The 19,850-nt window shown below is 52.9% G+C and overlaps 1 protein-coding gene across 6 annotated transcripts; it reads left to right on the plus strand.

Moving 5' to 3' along the window:
• The first annotated feature begins 6 nt into the window (after window positions 1-6).
• On the plus strand, window positions 7-15,605 carry GJA5 (gap junction protein alpha 5). 6 transcript variants are annotated; one of them, XR_016236689.1, is made up of 4 exons: window positions 7-99; window positions 2,774-2,922; window positions 3,644-3,730; window positions 3,844-5,697. XR_016236689.1 is itself a non-coding variant. In XM_070076651.2 (3 exons), the coding sequence occupies exon 3, from the start codon at window positions 13,505-13,507 to the stop codon at window positions 14,579-14,581; it is 1,077 nt and encodes a 358-aa protein (XP_069932752.1). In that variant the 5' UTR covers window positions 7-99; window positions 2,774-2,922; window positions 13,472-13,504; the 3' UTR covers window positions 14,582-15,605. The 6 variants fall into 6 exon arrangements, 4 of the variants coding, with proteins under 4 accessions (XP_069932752.1, XP_069932750.1, XP_008262185.1 ...); XR_016236688.1 differs by having other exon boundaries at window positions 3,644-5,697; XM_070076651.2 differs by lacking the exons at window positions 3,644-3,730; window positions 3,844-5,697 and adding an exon at window positions 13,472-15,605.
• The last annotated feature ends 4,245 nt before the right edge of the window (window positions 15,606-19,850 follow it).

Raw genomic sequence — 19,850 nt, forward strand, 5'->3', positions numbered from 1 at the left:
GCAACTGACAGGCTCAAGAGCAACAGGGGGCACTTGGAGAAGAGGCAGCCAGAGCGCGAGGAAGCCCAGGGCGACTGCAGGGAGGAGGAAGAGCAGCAGGTAAGGGTGAACTTGACTTCTAGGAGGTGAAGTGCGAACGCGCGCAGGAGAGAGGCTCGCACGGGCTGAAGCGCACTCTAGTTTCCTCTCGGTACCTGCGAGTTTGTCTCCCACCACTCTCGTGAGGTGGGGACGTAGCAAGGAGGAAAGGTTAGGGAAGCAGCCAGACTTAGGGAAGCGGCTGGTTTGCACGGAGCGGCCGCGACGCGCGCTGGGGGCCCGCGGGGTTGCCGTGCGCCCGGCGTGTCCTGGGAGCGCGTCGCCTGTCCACGTCCCAGAACGTTGATTAGGGAGAAATCGGCCCTTTGAAAACCGAACGCCAAGCCTGTCTTCCGATGCTGCTTCCAGGCGCTGGAGGGCTCTTCTGGATATGCCTTCTGCAGCATCTTGGGGAGTGTTGTGATTTTTTTTTTCTCCCGAAGGCATGTTGGAGGGTTTAAAAATACTCCCTGCTTAGTTTCCTGCCGGGGATCATGTCCCGCGTGCAGTGGCCGCAGGGAAGACAGCCAGGCTGCCACTCGCGGCGGAGCACCGGGAGAGGCACCCGCGCAGGGTCGCTCTGCCATGGACACCGGGCGGAGAGGCCTCCGCCAGCTCCTCGCCTCGCCTCTGAGCATGGGGTGAAGAACCCAGCCCCTGGGGTTGGGAGACCCAGGAGGCTGTGTGGCTGTGAACCTGACCTCTCCCTCTCTGAGGCTGTTTCCTCCCTGTAAAAGAGGGGTCTGAAGAGGAAGGAGCCCTCTGGGGCCAGTGAGCGCTAACACAGTGCCAGGCTGAGACTGCACAGGCGCAGAGGCCCCACGGAACCCCGAGAGCAGGATGCCAGGCGCCAGGGCTCCGGGCCTCGGTTGTCCCTCCACTCCGCTGGCAGTGTGGCCTGTCCTCGCGGAGGGATCCTGGTTTCTCCTGCTCTGCACGGGCACACAGGGTCCCTGGGCTGAGAGAGGGAAAGGCAGCACCAAGGGCGCTGGGCAGGGAGCAGGGACCCCTGAAACCCAGCTAAAGTGACCGGAGGCCGCAGAGCAGAGGCCTGGCCCTCGGTTTGCCTGGTGCTGGGGCTCAGAGCTGGGCACTCACACTGGCATTTAGAGGCATCCCCTGCCTGCCACTTCTCCTCCACTCGCTGTCCCAGAGTCGGAACCCAGCCGAGACCCTGCCTGATCCACAGCTCTCCCTGTTGGAACCTGCGCCTGTGGCCTGTCCCTCAGAGCCTCGTCCTCACTCAGCACTGCTAGGGAGGAGGCCCACAGACTGCCGTAGGCAGGGCAGAGATCGCTGGGGGCCGTGGGGTGGGCTGCTTCTCTGGCTTCTGACCCAGTACCCTCGGAGCAGCCCCTCACTGTCACGTGTCTACATGACGCTCACAGAGCCACAGCACCACAGCAGGCAGAGCCAGGCTGCCCCTCCGCTGCCCTGGAATCCCAGGGGTGTTCTTGCTGGGCTCCGGAAGCCGGTCACAGCTCTTGTCTCTGCTGCCCCACTTCTGTCCTCCGCCCTCCGACCCCCCTAGCTCCTAGCTCTGGCCTGAAGTTCTAGGGCGTTAGAACTGAAAGGGGTTTCTGGGTTTGCCACTCAGCCCTCTCCCTTGACTCAGAAGGAAACAAGGCCTAGAAAGGGAAAGTGATTTGCTGGAGGGGACAGCAGGTCAGGGCCGACTCGGTGGGGAGAACACCTGCTCTGCCCACTCATGCCTAGGGCTCTTCGATCTCCATCCCGAGCTGCCTTCCAGCCTCAGTGTCTCCCCAATTCTCCCCTTGGAGCATCTCTCCAGTCCTGTTTATCTCCATCCTCGTCATCTCTGCTGGCTAGCAAGGGACAGCAGCAGGGCTGCACAGGGCCACCTGGCCTCTTAGGTATGGCTGACACCCCCTACCCCAGCCCAGCCAGTGAGAATACGACAGAGGGCCTGTCGGTGTAGACAGGAACCGGAAGACCCGTAGCCTTCAGGGCCATGGGACCCCAGGGCCCGCCTTCCAGGGAAGGACTCCCACACTGGGATTCCAGCAGCTCTCTGTGTGAGTTAATCCCCTTGGGCTCAGCCCTGGCTTTTAGGTTGAGCTGGCCAAGGCAGGGAGGTGCCCATTTTCCTGGAAAACCTCCGGGCTCCTATGAAAGACTTCCTTTCTGAGGTCGGGAGCTGCTAGAGCATGGTGAGTGATAGCTGAACACTACTTTATGAATCAGTTTCTTCCCTGACATATTAGCAAATAATAGGCAGGGAAAATTCAGCATTCAGTAATTCACCCACTTTCATAAGTAAAGGCAGTTGGGAGGTCTCAGAATCAGAGGTTTTGAAATAGCACAGAGGACCTAGAGTTTATCTAATTCAAGGGTGGGGCGGAAGGAAGAGCCGGGGGATTGGGGTCACGTTTGGGTTCGATTTCTAACTGCATGACCTTGAGCAAATGATTTCTTCATCTGCCAAGGAAGTTCATAAGTATCTTCCTTGTAAGGGTTTATGAAGATTAAATCGAGTGTTGGAAATGGCTATCCCTTAGTAGGTGCTTGGAGAACAGCAGAATGAGGTAGAATCCAGGTCCTCTGGTCCCTGGCCAGGTCTATGGAGTACATCTCCTTGGATGGGGAGCCCTTTTGCGGTGAAGGCTCACCACGACAGGACTCTGGGAAGGTACTGTTTGCTTTTTATTACCAAAATTTCTCTTCCAACCTTTAGCTGGGAATCAGAAAAATCCGAACCTGACTCTGGACTTTACCACTAACTTGCCATACTCCCGAGATGGAAGGGCACAGACTCCTGAGACGTTCTAACTTAGAGCTGGGAGGGCCTTAGCAACCACCGAACTCAAGCCTTTTGTTTGATATGTTAGTTGAGCTGAGGCTCGGGTGGGGATTGGGGGACTGCCTTGTTTAGGACCACAGAGAAGCAGCTGGAGCCCCCAAAGAGCCCCTTGTGAAGTGATGCTGGGGCATTGTCACAGGTGACTTCCAGAATCTTATCTTGACCTGGAAACTCCATGGTGCAGAACTTCAGCCCATGGCAGCCATGGCTCAAGTGACCACCTCTGCCTTCTCCTGACAAGAGTCAAGGTGGCCCTTCCCCTGAGATCCCCGGGGAGACACCTCTCAGTTCCAAGCAGAACTGAGCCCACTTTGACCCCTGTCTGTGGTGTGCTTTTGGCCTGGTGATCAGATTCAAATGTGCTGCAGCTCCTCGGGCTGGAGGAATCCTGTGAAATACACTTTGTCAGACAGGCTCCAGTGGAGTCTCGAGTTAAAGACACGTTAGAAGGCACACTGGACCCGCCACAGGCAGGAGAGGGGCCTGGCCCCGCAGTGCCCCCCCCCCCCCCCCCCCCGCTTCTCCAGCCCTGCCCACAGGGTCTTACAGCCCAGGTGAACGAGTGTCTTCCCAGCTCTGACAGTCAGCCTCCTTCAAGGTCACCTGGGGGTCCTTACTGTGTCCTAGCCCGCTGCACTGTCGAAGTCTGCACCAAGTTGGCAGTCAGGGCAGGATACTGTGAATGTCAGAAAAGAAAGCGAGGAATTAGTGTGAGTATAATCAAGTGCCCGCCCTGTGCCACAGCCGGTTCTAGGTGCTCTCATCTGTCCGCATAGCCGTCAACCTCCGTGAGCAGGTGTTCCCGTTTCTCAGATGAGCTGGAAACTAGAGGTAAAGTGACTACATTCACACAACTAGGGGGTGAGGCAAACAGGGTCCTAGCCTTGCTGTTACTTAGCAACCAGGAGCCCTACCACCTAACCATTGCTCTTTCTGCCGTTCAGACTTCGAGGGGACACCAGAGCCTGCTGTTTGGCCAGCCCAGAACCCTGCGGTAGACACCGCCTCAGTCAAGAGCGCTTACTGGCTAAAAAAGGAAAGAATTTTCTATATGTGAATTCTGGCCAAATGGTGGCAGACGCTGAAGAGTCTGGGAATCCTGTCTGTGGTGGGCTGAGGGCTGAGCCCACCAATGCAGTGATTAATTCTAGGAACAGCATACACAAGAGATGGTCAGTCCAGAAGCCAGAAGCTACAGGGAGAAACCCAGGGCACCCAACAGGGCTAGGTAACGTGGGAAAGGCCCAGCTTGCCGTGCTGAGATTGGAGTTCCATTTGTTGTGAAGTCCAAGGTCTCCTTTTCTTTCCTTTTGCAGAGAACTTGGGCTTTGGTGTCAAGCTGACCAGGTTCAAGTCCATTATACACCATTTGCCAGTTTGAGGCTTTGTATGTTTCTTAACCTGCGAGCTGGAGTTTTCTCTTCTGTGAAATGCAATGCTACTGTTTTTTTAGCAGGGTTGATGGAAGAGTTACAAAGTACAGTGGTGGAGTGCTTCACACATACTCAACTTAGTGCTGGCTATTATTGTAATTGCTTAACTTCCCTGGATCCTGGGCATTTTGTGCACAAATAAGGAGCTGAGTGTGATTGATCTCTGCGTCTGTTTCAGCTCCACTATGCCGGGAATCTGTGACAACGTGGTAGGAGCAGGAGAGAAATGTGAGCATTGTCAAACAGAGAATTTTTCATTAATAATTCCATAGGTACAAATTGCTCTGCTTGGAGCAATCAGTAAGGACCTCCCAATATTTCCTCATAATTTAACATTTCCATTCACCACCTCTTCCCATCCACTCTGCAACTTTTTCGTCTTCCAATTTTTGCGGAAGGCAATTATTTATCCTAGCGTCATTCTCTTTCTCCACCTTGCCTGCTCCCTTCTACTCCTTGGCTTTGAAACAGCTGTCTGCCAGCAGCGTGTCTCTGAGTGGGCCAATCTGTCCTTGTCAGAATAAATAATTAAATGCAAAGAGGAGTTAATTATCTGCTGTTGGCTGGGTAGGAGGAAAACTAACGTGAGGACTTTATCTCTCCCATCTGGCTCTGTCTCCTCCCTCCTCTCCCCTCTGTAGGGAGTGACTGTTCGGGGATGCAGATCCCCAGGGACTTCTAATTTTGAGGAAGCTGCCCACACTGGCTGGCCCCATAGATACGGCTGTGTCATACACTCGCTGGGTCATGTCCCCCTGAGAGTAGAAAAGAGAGCACACCCTGAATGTGAGAAGTGTGAGAGCTGCGCCCCTGCCCCTGCCTTGCACACACAGCACTCACGGTCAACCCCCAGCACTCACAGTTGTCTTATACCAAAGTGGCCTTGCACTGGCACTGGTTTGCCAAAGAAAGGAACTTTGGACAATTTAGGTAGTTCGGCCTCGCTGTTAAGTCAGGGGTCACTGTTGGCTGAGCCAGGAGCCACGTTTGGCTCAGAGCCCTCTCTTGCCAGCAGTGAGACCTTAGTCCAGTTACTAGGGGAGCAGGGCTTGGGTGTTTGGGCTGTGGTCCAGCCGCTGCCTGGTCTGCCCACGTGCCGTGTCAGAGGGCCTGGGTTTGAGTAATCCACACTCTGGGAGGCAGCCGTGCGTGAGTCTCGGGTGGAGCTCCCAATCCTGATGTCAGCCTGGCCCAACTCCACTATGGCGGGCATCTGGGGAGTGAACCAGTGGATGGGAAATCTCTGTCTACATCTGTCTGTCTGTCTTCCTCTCTCTTTCCATCTTTCAAATACATTTTTAAAAAGCAGGGGCAAGGGGTGAAAGTAGTTCCTACTTCCTCAGGTTGTGAGAACCAAATGAAAAATGTATAGAAAGAAACTTGCAGAGTGTCCAGCACATAAAAAGCCCTTAATAAGTGTTTACCCGTTATTTTTATCACCTGGACTTAAATTCTTTTTGTGTGTAACTCTGGTTAAACTAGAAGATGCAACTGAGGATCTCAAAACATAATAAAGATGACTGAATCGGCTAAGGATCAAGACAGACTTTTCTTTTTTAAAAGATTTATTTATTATTTATTTGAAAGGCAGAGAGAGAGGAGAGACAGAGAGAGGTCTTCCATCTGAGGGTTCACTCCCCAATGGCTGCAACGGCCAGAGCTGGGCCAGTGTGAAGCCAGGAGCTTCTCCTGGGTATCCCACGTGGGTGCAGGAGCACAAGCACTTGGGCCATTTTTCACCGCTTTCCCAGGCACATTTCAGGGAGCTGGGTAGGAAGTGGAGCAGCCGGGGCTCGAACTGAGGCCCATATGGGATGCCAACATTGCAGGCAGCTGCTTTACCCGCTACACCACAGTGCCGGCCGTGGCAGACTTTTCACATAATTTTCCCCATATACCATTTTAGGGAGAAACTATGGAGGTGAGGGGAAATCATAAAAATGTCCACAAATGAGTAAGGTGCAAAGGAGTTCTGTGATGATGGCTATGGTTGGCACTTTGTGAAGCCACTTTTGCTGTCTGACATGCACAGGAGTTGAGTAAGCATCTTCAGACGGAAACCGAGCTGACATGGTTCTGTGTCTTACGCAGCCTTTAAGGAGGCCCTTTCACAACAGAACTCTCTTAGTTGGGAAGCACGTGCCACATTCCACTGTCTGGTGGACAGAGTGGCAGCGTGGGCCCAGGGGGCTGTGATTATTACTATGAATAACAACCTTGATTGAGAAGCAGAGATCTGTTAGATACCATCCAGAACATGTGTCATTGTCCAGAATTAGACTCAGACTCCCTGGAGTGGCCGGATAATCTAATTTTGATGAACTCAGATAAGTTTCCCAGAAACTTGAAGGCAGGAGGCGGCGAGGAATGGTGCCTAGTCAGACAGTGTGTGCTGTGTACCCTCCTGGTCCTGCTCAGGCCAAGTGGAGGGGAGGAAGCAAGATCTCCATGGCTCCTGTCACCATCATCCCTGGGCAGTTGCCCCTAGCCAGCTACCGAAGCCCATCTGCTGACATGCAGTGTGGCCCCCAAGGCTTGCTCACCCTCTGTGCAAGCGCTCTGTGCAAGCACCCACCACTTCGGTGTTTTGAGGGGCACGTGGTGCCTGCAGACCAGTTTGCACGGCAGCCATTGCCAAAGCGCTGGTGTAAGCATGAGTTTTACCAATTGCACAGTGCTTCAGGGCTGCCACCCCGTTTAGAGGCTGTCAGTTTAAGGTCTGCCTTCAGGAGCAAGTCACAGCCTGAGCATGGTTCATGAGGGCTGGGAACAACTCCAGAGTCCTAAGCTTGCCCCCCCCCCCCCCCCCCCGTTCTGGGCACTGAGTTCTCAAACCACAGTTTCTCGTCTTAGTAAGTTGGCTCACACAGTGCCTTTGTCTGAAATTCTCTCATCTCTTGCACATCTCCTCTGTCCTGCACCCCGAAAACATCATCGCGGCACATGTACCTAACTCCTAGTCAAGGGTTGTCTGCTCTGGGAAGTCCTCTCTACCCACCCACCGCCACCTCTGGCTGAGGTCAGCGTTCTCATGTGCATTTGCATGGCATCCTGCATTTGCGTCTATCCTGGGACTCACCACGTTTGCTTGTGTTTGTATCCCCCACAGGCACTGAGTGTCTTCATATGGTCCTTGGGTTCCTGATTTTCAGCACAGCACTAGCATAAAAGGACGCCCAGGAAAGCATTTATAAAAACTGAGCTGAATTAGACTTTTTCCTATACTTTTTCTCAACACTCCACATGGTGCAGGTAACACGAAGGGAGCAAATAAATATCTGCTTGATTGTATAAAAGCTGATCCCAGGCCTTATCACTAAACGGCACAGTCATGTCTCAAATCACTCAATACCCCTGGTTAGCAGAGCTTTTGAAGTTCAAGTGCAGAGACCGAAGCATTGATGAGCTGCACGTTGGAGGGGAGGTGGAGGGAATCTTTCTGGCAAGTTTGATCGGAAACTTTGGATGGAAGCCCTGCTTCTGCCCCCAGCAGTCTTCCTTTCTTTGAACGAGTGGTCTCTGTAGGCTTCCTTCTCTACTCAACAGAGGGAAACACAACCGCTGCACAAAGTGGTCATACAGAGTCTTCCATCAGCAGTAAGAAGTGAATGCCTATAACATTCTGAAGGTTCTTGATATTGGACACGGCAAATGTGCTACTGCCCTCTTGGAACCAACAGGGCAATGTAAGGGAAGCACATTTTTTTTTTTAACAGTGTAAAGTTTCATTTTATCTATTGTCAGGGCTTTTTAGTTTTTACAAATGTAGTAGAGATTGGCCAGAGTTGTAGAGTTACTGGTAAAGTTGCTGCCTGCGTCACTGGCATGCCATATGAGTGCTGAGAAAGCATTTATTATATACCTGTGAGAAAATCTAATGCCATAAGAATACAAAGTATTTTTTAAACAAATAAAGTAGTTTTGATTTTTGAGTTTTCCACTCCTTTGAGGGAAGAAGCCATTAAGTCTTTGAGGGAAGGAATTATGACTAGTTTTATTAATTTAATGGATGTCATTGAGTGCTAATATTTGTCAGGCCTGACATCTCTCAAGGCTTGCTCTCAGTCCTCAGAGCAGTGGTAGGCACATAGTAGGGACTTCAAAAACTACTTTCAGGTTGTTGAGGGACTAGAAACTTTGGGAGAACAAGCTGAATGCAGCACATAGCCAAGTGTGAGGAGGCATCCTCCACGCTCGAGGCCAGTTTAGAGCATCTCAGGGGGTGTCCAGTAGGGCTGAGGTCCCTTGCATGCTGCAGCCATGGAAGAGTCGGAGGAAGAGGTTTGGGCTATGAGTTTAGGACTAATTCAGGTTCTCTGAGATGGTTCTCTTTGGGAAAGGTCAGCTGTGCAGGCGGCCCACGGTGTCCACACAAGGGGCAGCACCGAGTCGGGAGTGCAGACACCCGAACGCCACTCCTAGCTCTCTGATACTGGAAGTAAAGGCACGAAGGGTTTGTGCTCACTGTACGTAAAACCCGTCCCTGTCCCGTCCCCTTTTACCCAAGCCCCGTGTTGCTATTACTGAATAACTTCCCCAGGGGCCCTTCAAAAAACTGCTTCGTCTGCAGATAAGACACACTGTAGAGGACATTGAAGGTTTGGGCAAGAAGAACCTTAATAGTCAGGCTGTCCTCCTCACGTGCAAGGGACCATCCCAGATGGCCTTGGAGACCTGGGGATTTGGATCAGTTGTAGAAGGCTATGCCCCCAAGTCCCCAGGGCCCCTTGGAACACCCTATTCTAACAAAGCCCTCTCCCAGCCTAGAAAATTTGACTCAGGCTCCTGCCACCCACTCCCACAGCACCTTATGGGCACTTCCTGAACGTTAAAACATCCGCTTCCTTGAAATTACATGTCGAATGTCTCCTTTCCATTATGGGAAATCGAGGCAGAGCTAAACTCAGGAGAGGCGGGGGATTCTTCTCGGTTGTCCCCCTCCTTCCTGCTCTCTCCTCAGTGCCTAGCGTGCTGCTCAGCACCTCGTAGCCACTCAATAAACTTATTCATGAATGGGTGAGTCACTAGAGGATATTCTCACCAGGACAGAGAGGTGAGAAATTGTGGGACGTGTAGGGGAGTTGTGTAGCTTCGGGGCTGAGGGCGCGAGGGGCACAGTGAAGAAAAGGCAGGGTGAGGCTGTGCCATGGAGGGCCCCAAGAAGCAAGGCTGACAGTTCGGACTTTCTAAGCAGGAGGAAGCCAGCAAAGACTACAGCTTCAGCAGAGAGGTAAACGTCCATTGTAATCGGTAGAATTTATTCGTGGCATAGGCAGCTTCCTTTGCCCCTCCTAATACACTTCCTGCCAAGAAACGCATAATAAACGACAAAGCATTGTCTATGCCACACACCCAGTAAAGTCACCGAGTATCTTATCTACAAATTTCTTTGGCCGGGGTTGTAGAGGACCCAAGGGAAGCCAATGTGGCTGGAAAACTGACTCGAGCCAGGATGCTTTCGTGTTAGAACCTGAGCGGCTGGCACATGGTAGCGATGTCCAGTTTCTCTGACCTTGCTTGAAGGTCAGCAGGGAGGGGTCCTGTACCCCAACTCCTCTGCCAAGCCCTGGCTTTCTGGTTTTCCAAGGAGTTTCTCTCTTGAACCTGTGCCTTCCCTCTTCCAGGAGGGAGTCCCTGGACTACGAGTGAGGGAGTCAGCACTCAGGCCTCTTGGCAGACCAGACCAAGGCACCATATGCTTTGCCGGGAACTATTTTTACACTTCCTTGGGGATTTGCTAGGAATGAGTGACAGAGAGTGAGAGGGTCAGGGGAAGTGCTCAGGAAGTGCGTCTGTGAGCTCGTCCCGATCCTGGGTGATTTTCTGGTTTCCATTCCCGTTTTCATTCTCCTCTCATTTCCTCCCGTTCAGCTGTCCCCTCCCATGTTTCTTTTCTCATTTTTAACGCACTTTTCTCCACTTCCTATGTTCCCTTCTCCTTGCCCTCTTCTTTCATTCTCCCCGTCGCGTGCTTTGCTCGCAATAGCTACCTTTTATGCAGTTCTTGTATGCTGAGCTCTACCCATCACCCCGTAGCCTCCAGGAGTGAACTCGCAGTGTCTCCACCGTGCAGATGAGCAAAGGGAAACACAGACTGAAGAACTCATCCGAGCTCAGCAGACAGTAACAGGGATTTGAACTCCGGGTACCTAACTCCCATGCCTGTCTTCTCTTAGCCATCGCATGGCTGCTTTTTCTGCATTTCCACTTCCCCCTTGCCAGTGGCCTTTTGTGCTGCCTGTCTTTCCCTCCCTTCCTCTCACTCACCACCGTCCAGTCACAGCATGCCTGTGGCTGGCTCTGAAGGTGCTGAACACTGTGCACGCGCCCAGAAGAGAGGACAGACCATCCAAGCACTTATCTAATCAGCCATTTTCCTTTCGAGCAAGTGCTCCACGATTTTCCACATTTGGGGGCTGGAAGAAGGGCCCCGTCACCACCTGAGGAAAAGAGGCAGATGCCCGATCACCAAGCAGAGGAAGGACCTGCAGCCCTGGCTGGGCCTTTGATACAGAGAGGAACGGAGATAAGTCCCTTTCCGCTGACTCAGGGGCTCTCTGCATACTGTCAGGGTTGGGGGTTGGGGACTGGGAGAAGACAGAGCCAAGAGGCTGGTTTCTGTCAAAGAATCAGGTCCGCAGCCAAGGAAGCCTGAGCTATGAAATGCAGCTCTCCACCCTGTCTTTTCCCATAAGCGTAAAGAACGTTGCAGTAGGAACCAGGAGCATGTTGGCAGCACAGATATGAAGGTCAGAGTTTGAACTTGGCAACCTGCAAGGTCTCATGCAAATCTGAGGTTCTTTGATGCTAAGAAGGGAACATTTCTGTTCAGTTCCCTCCTACCTCTTGGCCATCCTGTTGGTTACGATCAGTTGAGAGGTTTAAACTCTAAGGCCACTTGTTCGCCAAGGAAGTCGGAAGTAGGAGATTCAAGAGTTGATTCAGGACATGGGCTGGCATTTGGGAGACTCTCTTCAAAGCTTCAGAAACCTTGGCCCACCCCACCTTGCCCACAGGCAGGAAGTGGGGGTGGGGGGACTGTGAGGGAGGCTCCCTCTATTTGCTGGGGGATGGAAAACCCCTCGCAGAGCCCTCTCCATGTTACACCCTCCCCATTCCTCACTGACCAGAACTTAGTGCAGTGAAGACTAAAAACCAGAATCACCTGGTCTTTCCACCCTGCTAGCAGGAGGCAGGCAAGGAAGCAGCAATTGGTTTGCCACTGGGTGGGAAGCACCAGTGCCTGCCGCCTCCTCCTGGGCCAGGATCTGCTGATACAGAAGAAAAGGCAGTCACTGGTCTCAAGCGGTTCCTACTGGGAGAACAGGGAGGCAGAGGACGACAATACCTGGTGGCCAAATGCTGAGAGAGGGATGGGCGTCCCCAGGATCCTCAAGGGGGCTAAGGCCCAGCTTAACGGGGTAGGGAGAGCTAGAGGGAGGAATGGATGAATTGAGATTTTATTTATTTATTGGAGCGGCAAAGAGAAGAAGACAGAGAGAGTGGGAACTTCCATCTGCCACTCCCCAAACGCCCGCAACAGCCCTGGGGCATTAAAGCCAGGAGCTGAGAACTCAATGCAGGTCTCCCACGTGGGTGGGTGGCAGAAATCCAGCTAGCTGAGCCATCACTGCTGCCTCCTAGGGTCTGCATTAGCAGGAAGCGGGAGTCAGGACTGGAGCCTGGCGCTGAGCTCAGGCACTCTGACGTGAATTGTAGGTATCCCACCTGGTAGATTAACTGTAGAACAAATATTTCCCTCCACCCCCTGTTTTTCAATTTGAGAAGCAAGAGGCAGGGACACACACAGACACACACACAGAGGCACACACACATCCAGTTAGAGGGAGGGGCAGGTAAGAGGTAATTGGTGGGAGGGCATTTGTGCCAGGAGTGGCATTGAGATGATGCTGGAGAAGCCAGGGAGGGAGGATTTGGCAGGGACTTACAGGATTAGGGCGATTGTTCTGGATTGTGTGTGGGTACGTCTACAGGCAGGGCAGTGTGTGGGCAGCAGAGCTGTGTGGCTGGGGCGGCTGCACTGCACTGGGTTTACCAGCTGGAGGAAGCTGTTCCTCTGTGATATCTTTAGCTGGTGGGACTGAAGTTCAGTTTTTCAGTTCATCACCTGCCAATGCAGCAGGTGGATGTTGGGTGGTTCCGATCACTGCAGAGCAGTTCCTGAGGGTCCCAGTGTGCCCGTCCCACTCCCACTCCTTCTTCCTCCACCGAGTTATGCCCTCTGGAGCCATAGAACTTCCTTCTTCATGGGACAGCATTCAAACATTTACGGTAACAATTTTCAGGGTTTCACATACCTCGTCTCATTTGGTGCCCTCAGTCCTCTGATGTGGTTACTCCCACCCCATTTGACAGATGAGAAATGACACTCAATGAGATGGATGTCCAGAGTCACGTGTGCAGATCCCAATCCTGCCTTTCTCCAGGTGTGGTTGCATCAGAAACACCACAACAGCTTCTTGCAAATCCTGACTCCTGGCGGTCACCGCGGACCTTCTGAAGTGGAATCTCAGGAGGAAAAGCGCAGAAGTCCCCCTGTAACACACGGCACAGTTGCTGTGTAGGGGCCATGTCCTCGTCTTGCTGATAAAAGCATGACCGCTTTGAGTCTTCTCTTCCTTTTAATTTTTACTTGGGGTGGGGGAAGCTTTTTGGGCAAATTTGGTTTCAAAGTCACATTTTCTTTTTTAAAAAACAGTAATTAATTCATTCATTGAAAGACAGAGAGTGGGGGAGAAATCTTCCATTTGCTCATTTACTCCCCAATACCTGCAACACCCAGGGCTGGGCCAGGCTGAAGCCAGGAGCCAAGGGCTCCATCCGGGTCTCCCATAGTGGGTGGCAGGGACCCGAGTACTTGGGCCACCATCCTCTGCCTTCTGAGGTGCATTAGCAGGAACCTGGACTGGTAGTGGAGCAGCCAGATGCCATATGGGATACCAGAGTTGCAGGCAGAAGCTCAACCCCCCTGTGCCACAATGCGAGCCCTGAAGTCGCACTTTCTTAAGGAAAGCATTGGTATGGATCAATGCCCGGTGCACTGTGGGACCGACGCATGGTAGGACATCCAGGTATCTGCAGACACATCTCTTTTTCTCTCTTTCTCCCCTGGGTGCAGAAGTGTTGGTGACTGTTCCCCGGCTCCGCCAAGATGGGCGACTGGAGCTTCCTGGGAGAGTTCCTGGAGGAAGTGCACAAGCACTCCACGGTGATCGGCAAGGTCTGGCTCACGGTCCTCTTCATATTCCGCATGCTGGTGCTGGGCACCGCGGCTGAGTCTTCCTGGGGGGATGAGCAGTCGGATTTCCAGTGCGACACGATCCAGCCCGGCTGTGAGAACGTCTGCTACGACCAAGCCTTCCCCATCTCCCACATCCGCTACTGGGTGCTACAGATCATCTTCGTCTCCACGCCGTCCCTGGTGTACATGGGCCACGCCATGCACACGGTGCGCATGCAGGAGAAGCGCAAGATGCGCGAGGCCGAGACGGGCAAGGAGGTGCAGGGGGCCGGCTCTTATGAGTACCCGGCAGCCGAGAAGGCGGAGCTGTCCCGCTGGGAGGAAGTGAACGGCAGGATCCTGCTCCGGGGCACTCTGCTCAGAACCTACGTCTGCAGCATTGTCATCCGCACCACGGTGGAGGTGGCCTTCATCGTGGGCCAGTACCTGCTCTACGGGATCTTCCTGCACACCCTGCACGTGTGCCGCAGGAGCCCCTGCCCGCACCCCGTCAACTGCTACGTCTCCCGGCCCACGGAGAAGAACGTCTTCATTGTCTTCATGCTGGCCGTGGCCGGACTGTCCCTCTTCCTTAGTCTGGCTGAACTCTACCACCTGGGCTGGAAGAAGATCGGACAGCGACTGGCCAGGTCGCCGCAGAGCTCGGCGGAGCCCCGCCTGCCTGGCCCCTCGGCGGGCACAGCCCAGAGCTGCACGCCTCCGCCTGACTTCACTCAGTGCTTGGAGAATGGCCCTGGGGGGAGGTTCTTCAGCACGTTCAGCACCAACACGGCCTCCCAGCAGAACACAGACAACCTGGCCACAGAGAGGGTGCGAGGCCGGGAGCAGGTGCCGGGGGAGGGCTTCATCCACATCCGCTACGACCAGAAGCCCGATGTGCCCGATGGTGTCTCACCAGGCCACCCCAACCCTCATGGCTACCAAAGTGACAAGCGGCGTCTTAGCAAGGCCAGCAGTAAGGCCAGGTCAGATGACCTGTCAGTGTGACCTTCCACTGTGCGAGGACCACAATCTGCCGGGAGCAAAGGGGTCTCGGAAGGGGAAAGGGTGGCCCTTCTCAGCCTATGCTCTCACCCTCTTCCCTGCTCTGCTCCTTGGGCCTTGGCTCTCAGTGGCATTCCTCCATACCTCCAGAGGGTGTGACCGGGGCTCCAAGCTGTACCCAGAGATAAGCTACGCCCTTGGCTCCCGTCCCTCCCATCACCTAGCCAGGGTACCCAGTGAAGCCTTTCAGATCATTCACTGAGCAGGGTGGTGGAAGGGGAGGGAAACATGGCCGGATCTGCCCTGGGAGGGAGAACCAGGGGCACAGAACACCAGCAACATGCCAGGGACATATAGCAGACGGGGTCCCCAAGACCCCCCTGGCTACCTTGACCTCATCACCCCTCCTCTCCCAAGGAAGAGCCCAGCGAATCAACACATGTGCTCAGGAACCTGTAATCTCCATGGGCCACTGCTTAGAGTGCTGGTGAGGTGGCCTTGGGCTGCCCTTGGCCGTCCCGCCCTCTACCCGGTCTTCAAAAGGGATCCTTGGAACTTGCCCAGCAGCCTCGATTTTACAAGTGCCTTGGCATGGACCGCTGGCAAATGTCCCAGCTTGGTGGTGTTGCAGCCTTGCCTTCAGCCAGGGTGCACACCCGGTCCGGGGCCGGGGAGGGGGGTGCCAGCTCCTCTAGGGAGTCACTGTACACACAGACTCCACAGGAACTCCGGCCACCACCTGCCATCCTGCAGCTCTGTTACAGTTCCACCCAATAATAGAAACCATCCCCGCCCTTCCTCCCTCGGCCGTTCCTGCAGTTCTGTCCTACAGACCTTATCGATAGCGTGCCCAGGAAGCCATCGTCGTCGCTCGGGTCCTGACCAGAAGATCCCAGCCGCTGGGGCCAGTGGAATTTCCCCAGGTCTTATTAGAACAAAGCAAACATTGTGCTTCTCACAACCCCCTCGGGAAAAAATAAATCTGCTGTGAAGATGGAAATAAAACAGGAGAGAAAACACTGGAAAACTATTTTTGTTTCCTATTCATTTCCCTTGCTCGCTGCCAACCTAGAGTGCCAAGAAGGGGGGTGATGACAGGTCTGGAGACCCCCACAGTTCTCTTTCCCTGGAGGCTTTAGCAGGGGCCTGGAAGCAGCAGGGGGGTCTCCTACTCTCTTGGCAGGTGCTTACTTAAAGAGCACAGAGCCTTAGGTCTCCCTGGTGCCCCAGTGAGACTGGCGAGTGGGGCGCCTTCCCCTCGGACTCGGCTGATGTCTCTGTTCAGTGGTCCCTTCATGGGTGGCTGCCTTTCCAGATGCAGGTAGAGGATGCTCAGAACTGGATGCTGAGACTTAACAGAAAGATTGATTTAAAAAAAAATGTAATGCATGCGTGTGTGGTGCACGTGCAAATGGGTAAAGGGGAGGGGAATCCTGCAATACGGGAAGAGAAATGTGTCTTCTTGTCCTCTCCTCCAGCCATGTCGGAGGGGCTGGGCCTCGCTGTCACGGTGTCATCAGCTAAACGGATAGGAATGAAGGGTAGGGACAGGGGTGGGGGGCTCAGAGAAGCCTCCCTCCTGTTCCACCTGCTCGTCGCAGGTCCCTCTGCTGATATTTACAAGCCCTTGGTGGGTGCCCAGAGGGAGGAGAGTGAAGACATGGAGGAGACTGCCTGGGATACCATTTAGGATGGCCGGTCATCCCAGGTCCCTGGACGGGACACCTTCCATCTGTCGCCTGGTACCAGCATCAAGATCCTCTCTCCTTCCATCTCTGAAATGTGCTTATTGTGCAATGAGTGTTCTTGAATTATAAACTCGACGAGATCAATCCTTGATGGTGAGGCTTTCAGAAAAGAGAAAGGAAGTGATATGTGTGATTTGTCTTAATAAAATTAATCTCTACATCCATCCCTCTGTTGTGTCCTAATCATACTGCAACTGTAAGAGGAGGATGGCATTTTTTCACCTTATATACATTAAAAAAGAAAAAAAAAGAGGAGGATGGAAGACTTGGGGCGGGGGAGGGGAGCACTTGGCCCACACCCCTCCAACGGCTGGTAATGTACAGAGCACTGCAGGCAGATATCCGGCATTGCAAACCAGGGCTGGTTTCCATCTGTAATTCAACTTAGTATCAAATTGCAGGCTGCTTACTCTCCAAGGCTTGGTTTCCTCATCTGCAAATTGGGCCTACAAGCATCTACCTTACAAGAAAGACTATTTAAAAATGTTCAGTAGAGGGGCCGGCACTGTGGCTCAATGGGTTAACGCCCTGGCCTGAAGTGCCAGCATCCCATATGGGCGCCAGTTCTAGTCCCGGCTGCTCCTCTTCTGATCCAGCTCTCTGCTATGGCCTGGGAAAGCAGTAGAAGTTGTTGGGCCCCTGCACCTGGATGGGAGACCGGAAAGAAGCTCCTGGCTTCTGGCTTCGGATTGGCTCAGCTGCGGCCATTGGAGGCCATCTGGGGAGTAAACCAGCAGTTGGAAGACCTCTCTTTCTGTCTCTACCTGTCTCTGTAACTCTGTCTTTCAAATAAATAAAATAAGTCTTTAAAAAAAAAACATTCAGTAGGGTGCTTGAAGGATTGCAGTCATGAGATGGCAATTGTTGCTATGATCTTTATTACTTTTGTTCTTATTTGGAACACATAGTATTTGGAAACCTGGGATATAGAGAGATGATTCTGGAACTTCCCCTTGTAGAGTTCACAATCTACTTATGATAGTCAAATTAATTCACATGAAAGGAACAATTAGAATAGAATTAAATAGGAATTAATTTATTAACTCTAAGAACCATTAGGCTCTGGGAAGTGATACATATTGGTGGGGTTGGGAGGGACGACATAGAGAGCAGTGTCCTGACCTGGCCCTTAAACAGTGGCCAAGGTTGTAGGGAAGAGGAGACCTCAGGATGATTGGGTGAAATCGGTTTCCGCACCCCCATTTTACAGACATGCAAGCTGAGGTCCGGGAAGCCTCTCTGACATTGCACTGGCTTCTCACGCATCTCTTGGATTGTGATCACATCTCGGGAGAAGAGGAGGAATGATTCTTGCTCCAAACAAAGGGTCCAGGGACCACCAGTCCTTCATCAACCAATGAGCACAATTTCCAAGAGAAAGAAACAAAGGCCCGGGAAACCAGACAGAAGTGCTCTGACCCACCAACCAGTCTTGTCTATGAGGGTGGGAACCCAACAGGGGTGTGAAGAGAGGACAGAGCATGTCTCAGGTGACGGGGCCAGCGTGGACTCAGGAGTGCCCCTAGCGCCTGCGCAAGGCTGCGGTGCTCAACCGAGAGGCCCAGGGAGTCCAGCTGGAAAATTCATCCAGGACCCCTTTTTTTTTTTTTTTTGCTCCTAGAAGAAGGGAAGCCCATCTCATAGTTGTAGGAACACAGCCATAACATCAAACAGCTTATATTACACCCAGCGCCCAAAAGCCAAGAGAATCATTTTATAGTAAGATTTCTCTTTTTTGAAAGATTTATTTACTTATTTATTTGTAAGTCAGAGTTACATAGAGAGAGAAGGAGAGGCAGAGAGAGAGAGAGAGAGAGAGTCTTCCATCCGCTGGTTCACTCCCCAATTGGCCGCAACAGCCAGAGCTGCGCTGATCCGAAGCCAGGAGTCAGGAGCTTCTTCTGGGTCTCCCATGCAGGTGCAGGGGCCCAAGCACTTGGGCCATCTTCTACTGCTTTTTCAGGCCATAGCAGAGAGCCGGATCAGAAGTGGAGCAGCCAAGTCTCGAACCAGCGCCCATATGGGATGCCAGTGCTTCAGGCCAGGGCGTTAACCCGCTGTGCCACAGCGCCTATCCTATAGTAAAATTTCAACCCATATATCTCCATGCTCATTTTCTATCCCAACCCTCCCCCCCCTTCCTCAAAGGTTTATCACTCAAGAGCACACACTGGTGGCTAACATAGTGACCACACTCGCAGAACCGTTTCCTGAATTTCCTTCCCTGGGTGTTGAATACGACCAGAATTTTTATCACTCATGTTTCATCCCAATGGCTGAAGTGTTTAAGTGCCCAGTGCTACACTGCTCTGAAGAATCACAGCATAAATGAGTTTCCGATGATTTTTTTCCTCTGATAACTAATTCTGATAGCAGAGAGAGAGAGAACAAGGGCACTGGGCACCCTGGCGGTGTCTTGCAGGATTGCATCCATGAGGTGGAAATGAGAACAGTGAGGCAGGAAGGGGCTAGCCAAGACAAGCTGCCTCCCCCCACAGCTGTCAGTAGACCCCTGGGACCCCTGCCGGTGGTCCCTGTATTGAACCGGCAGAAAACAGAATCTTCAGATAACAGATATGTCAATAGAAGAGGACGAGTGGCTTTTCCTGGTGGTCATCAGAGATGGGTGAGGGCTGTAGGCTTTTGTCACCATTTCAACTGGAGAAGAGAGAAGCTGTCATTCACCACCCTCACAGTGAGGAGTTGTCTGGAGCTGGGCATCAGGTTAGGCTTCCAGAAGACAACTTGGTAAACCAGCTGCAGCTTGCAGCCTAGTAGGGGTGGCCTTTGGGGAGAAGCAAACAGTAAAATGATCACAAATTGCGAGAAGGAATAGAAAGAAACAGGGCCTACCAATGGTGGGGGAGGACCCTTCTTCAGACAAGGTATGCAGGGAGTCCTTTTAAAGGAGGTGACACCGAAGTTGAGATCTGGCCCTGAGAAACCAGCAGCTGACCAGGAAGGAGGGAGCTGGGGAGGGGGAGAAGCCGAGTTCCCTCCAGGAAACCCAGAATCCAGCTGTCTCTACTGCATTCCGACCCACTGGCTTGGAAGTCTGGACCAGAAGTCTGGACAGGTGTTGTGCAGTTAAGCCACTGATGAGACGTCGGCCCTCCATATGCACTCAGGTTAGAGCCCTGGCTGCTCTACTTTGGATCTGGCTCCCTACTAATGCATCTGGGAAAGTAGACGGCCTAAGTACCTGGGCCACTGTTACCCATGTGGGAGATCCAGAGGGAGTTCTGGGCTCCCAGCTTCACTGGGCCCAACCCCAGCCATTTCAGTCATTTGGGAAGTGAACCAACAGATGGAAGATCTCTTCCTCTCTGTCTCTCCCTCTCTCTGTCACTCTGCCTTTCAAATAAGTAACAAGAAACTAAGGGAAGGAGGAAGGGAAGGAGGGAGGGAGGGAGGGAAGAAGGAAGGAAGGAAGGAAGGAAGGAAGGAAGGAAGGAAGGAAAGAAAGAAGGAAGGAAGGAAGGAAGGAAGGGAAAAAGGAAGGGAGAAAGGAAGAGAAGATAGAT

This window comes from Oryctolagus cuniculus, chromosome 7 (genome assembly GCF_051225735.1).
Source record: "Oryctolagus cuniculus isolate XC-2025 breed Fujian yellow rabbit chromosome 7, ASM5122573v1, whole genome shotgun sequence".
Classification (NCBI taxonomy): Eukaryota; Metazoa; Chordata; class Mammalia; order Lagomorpha; family Leporidae; genus Oryctolagus; species Oryctolagus cuniculus.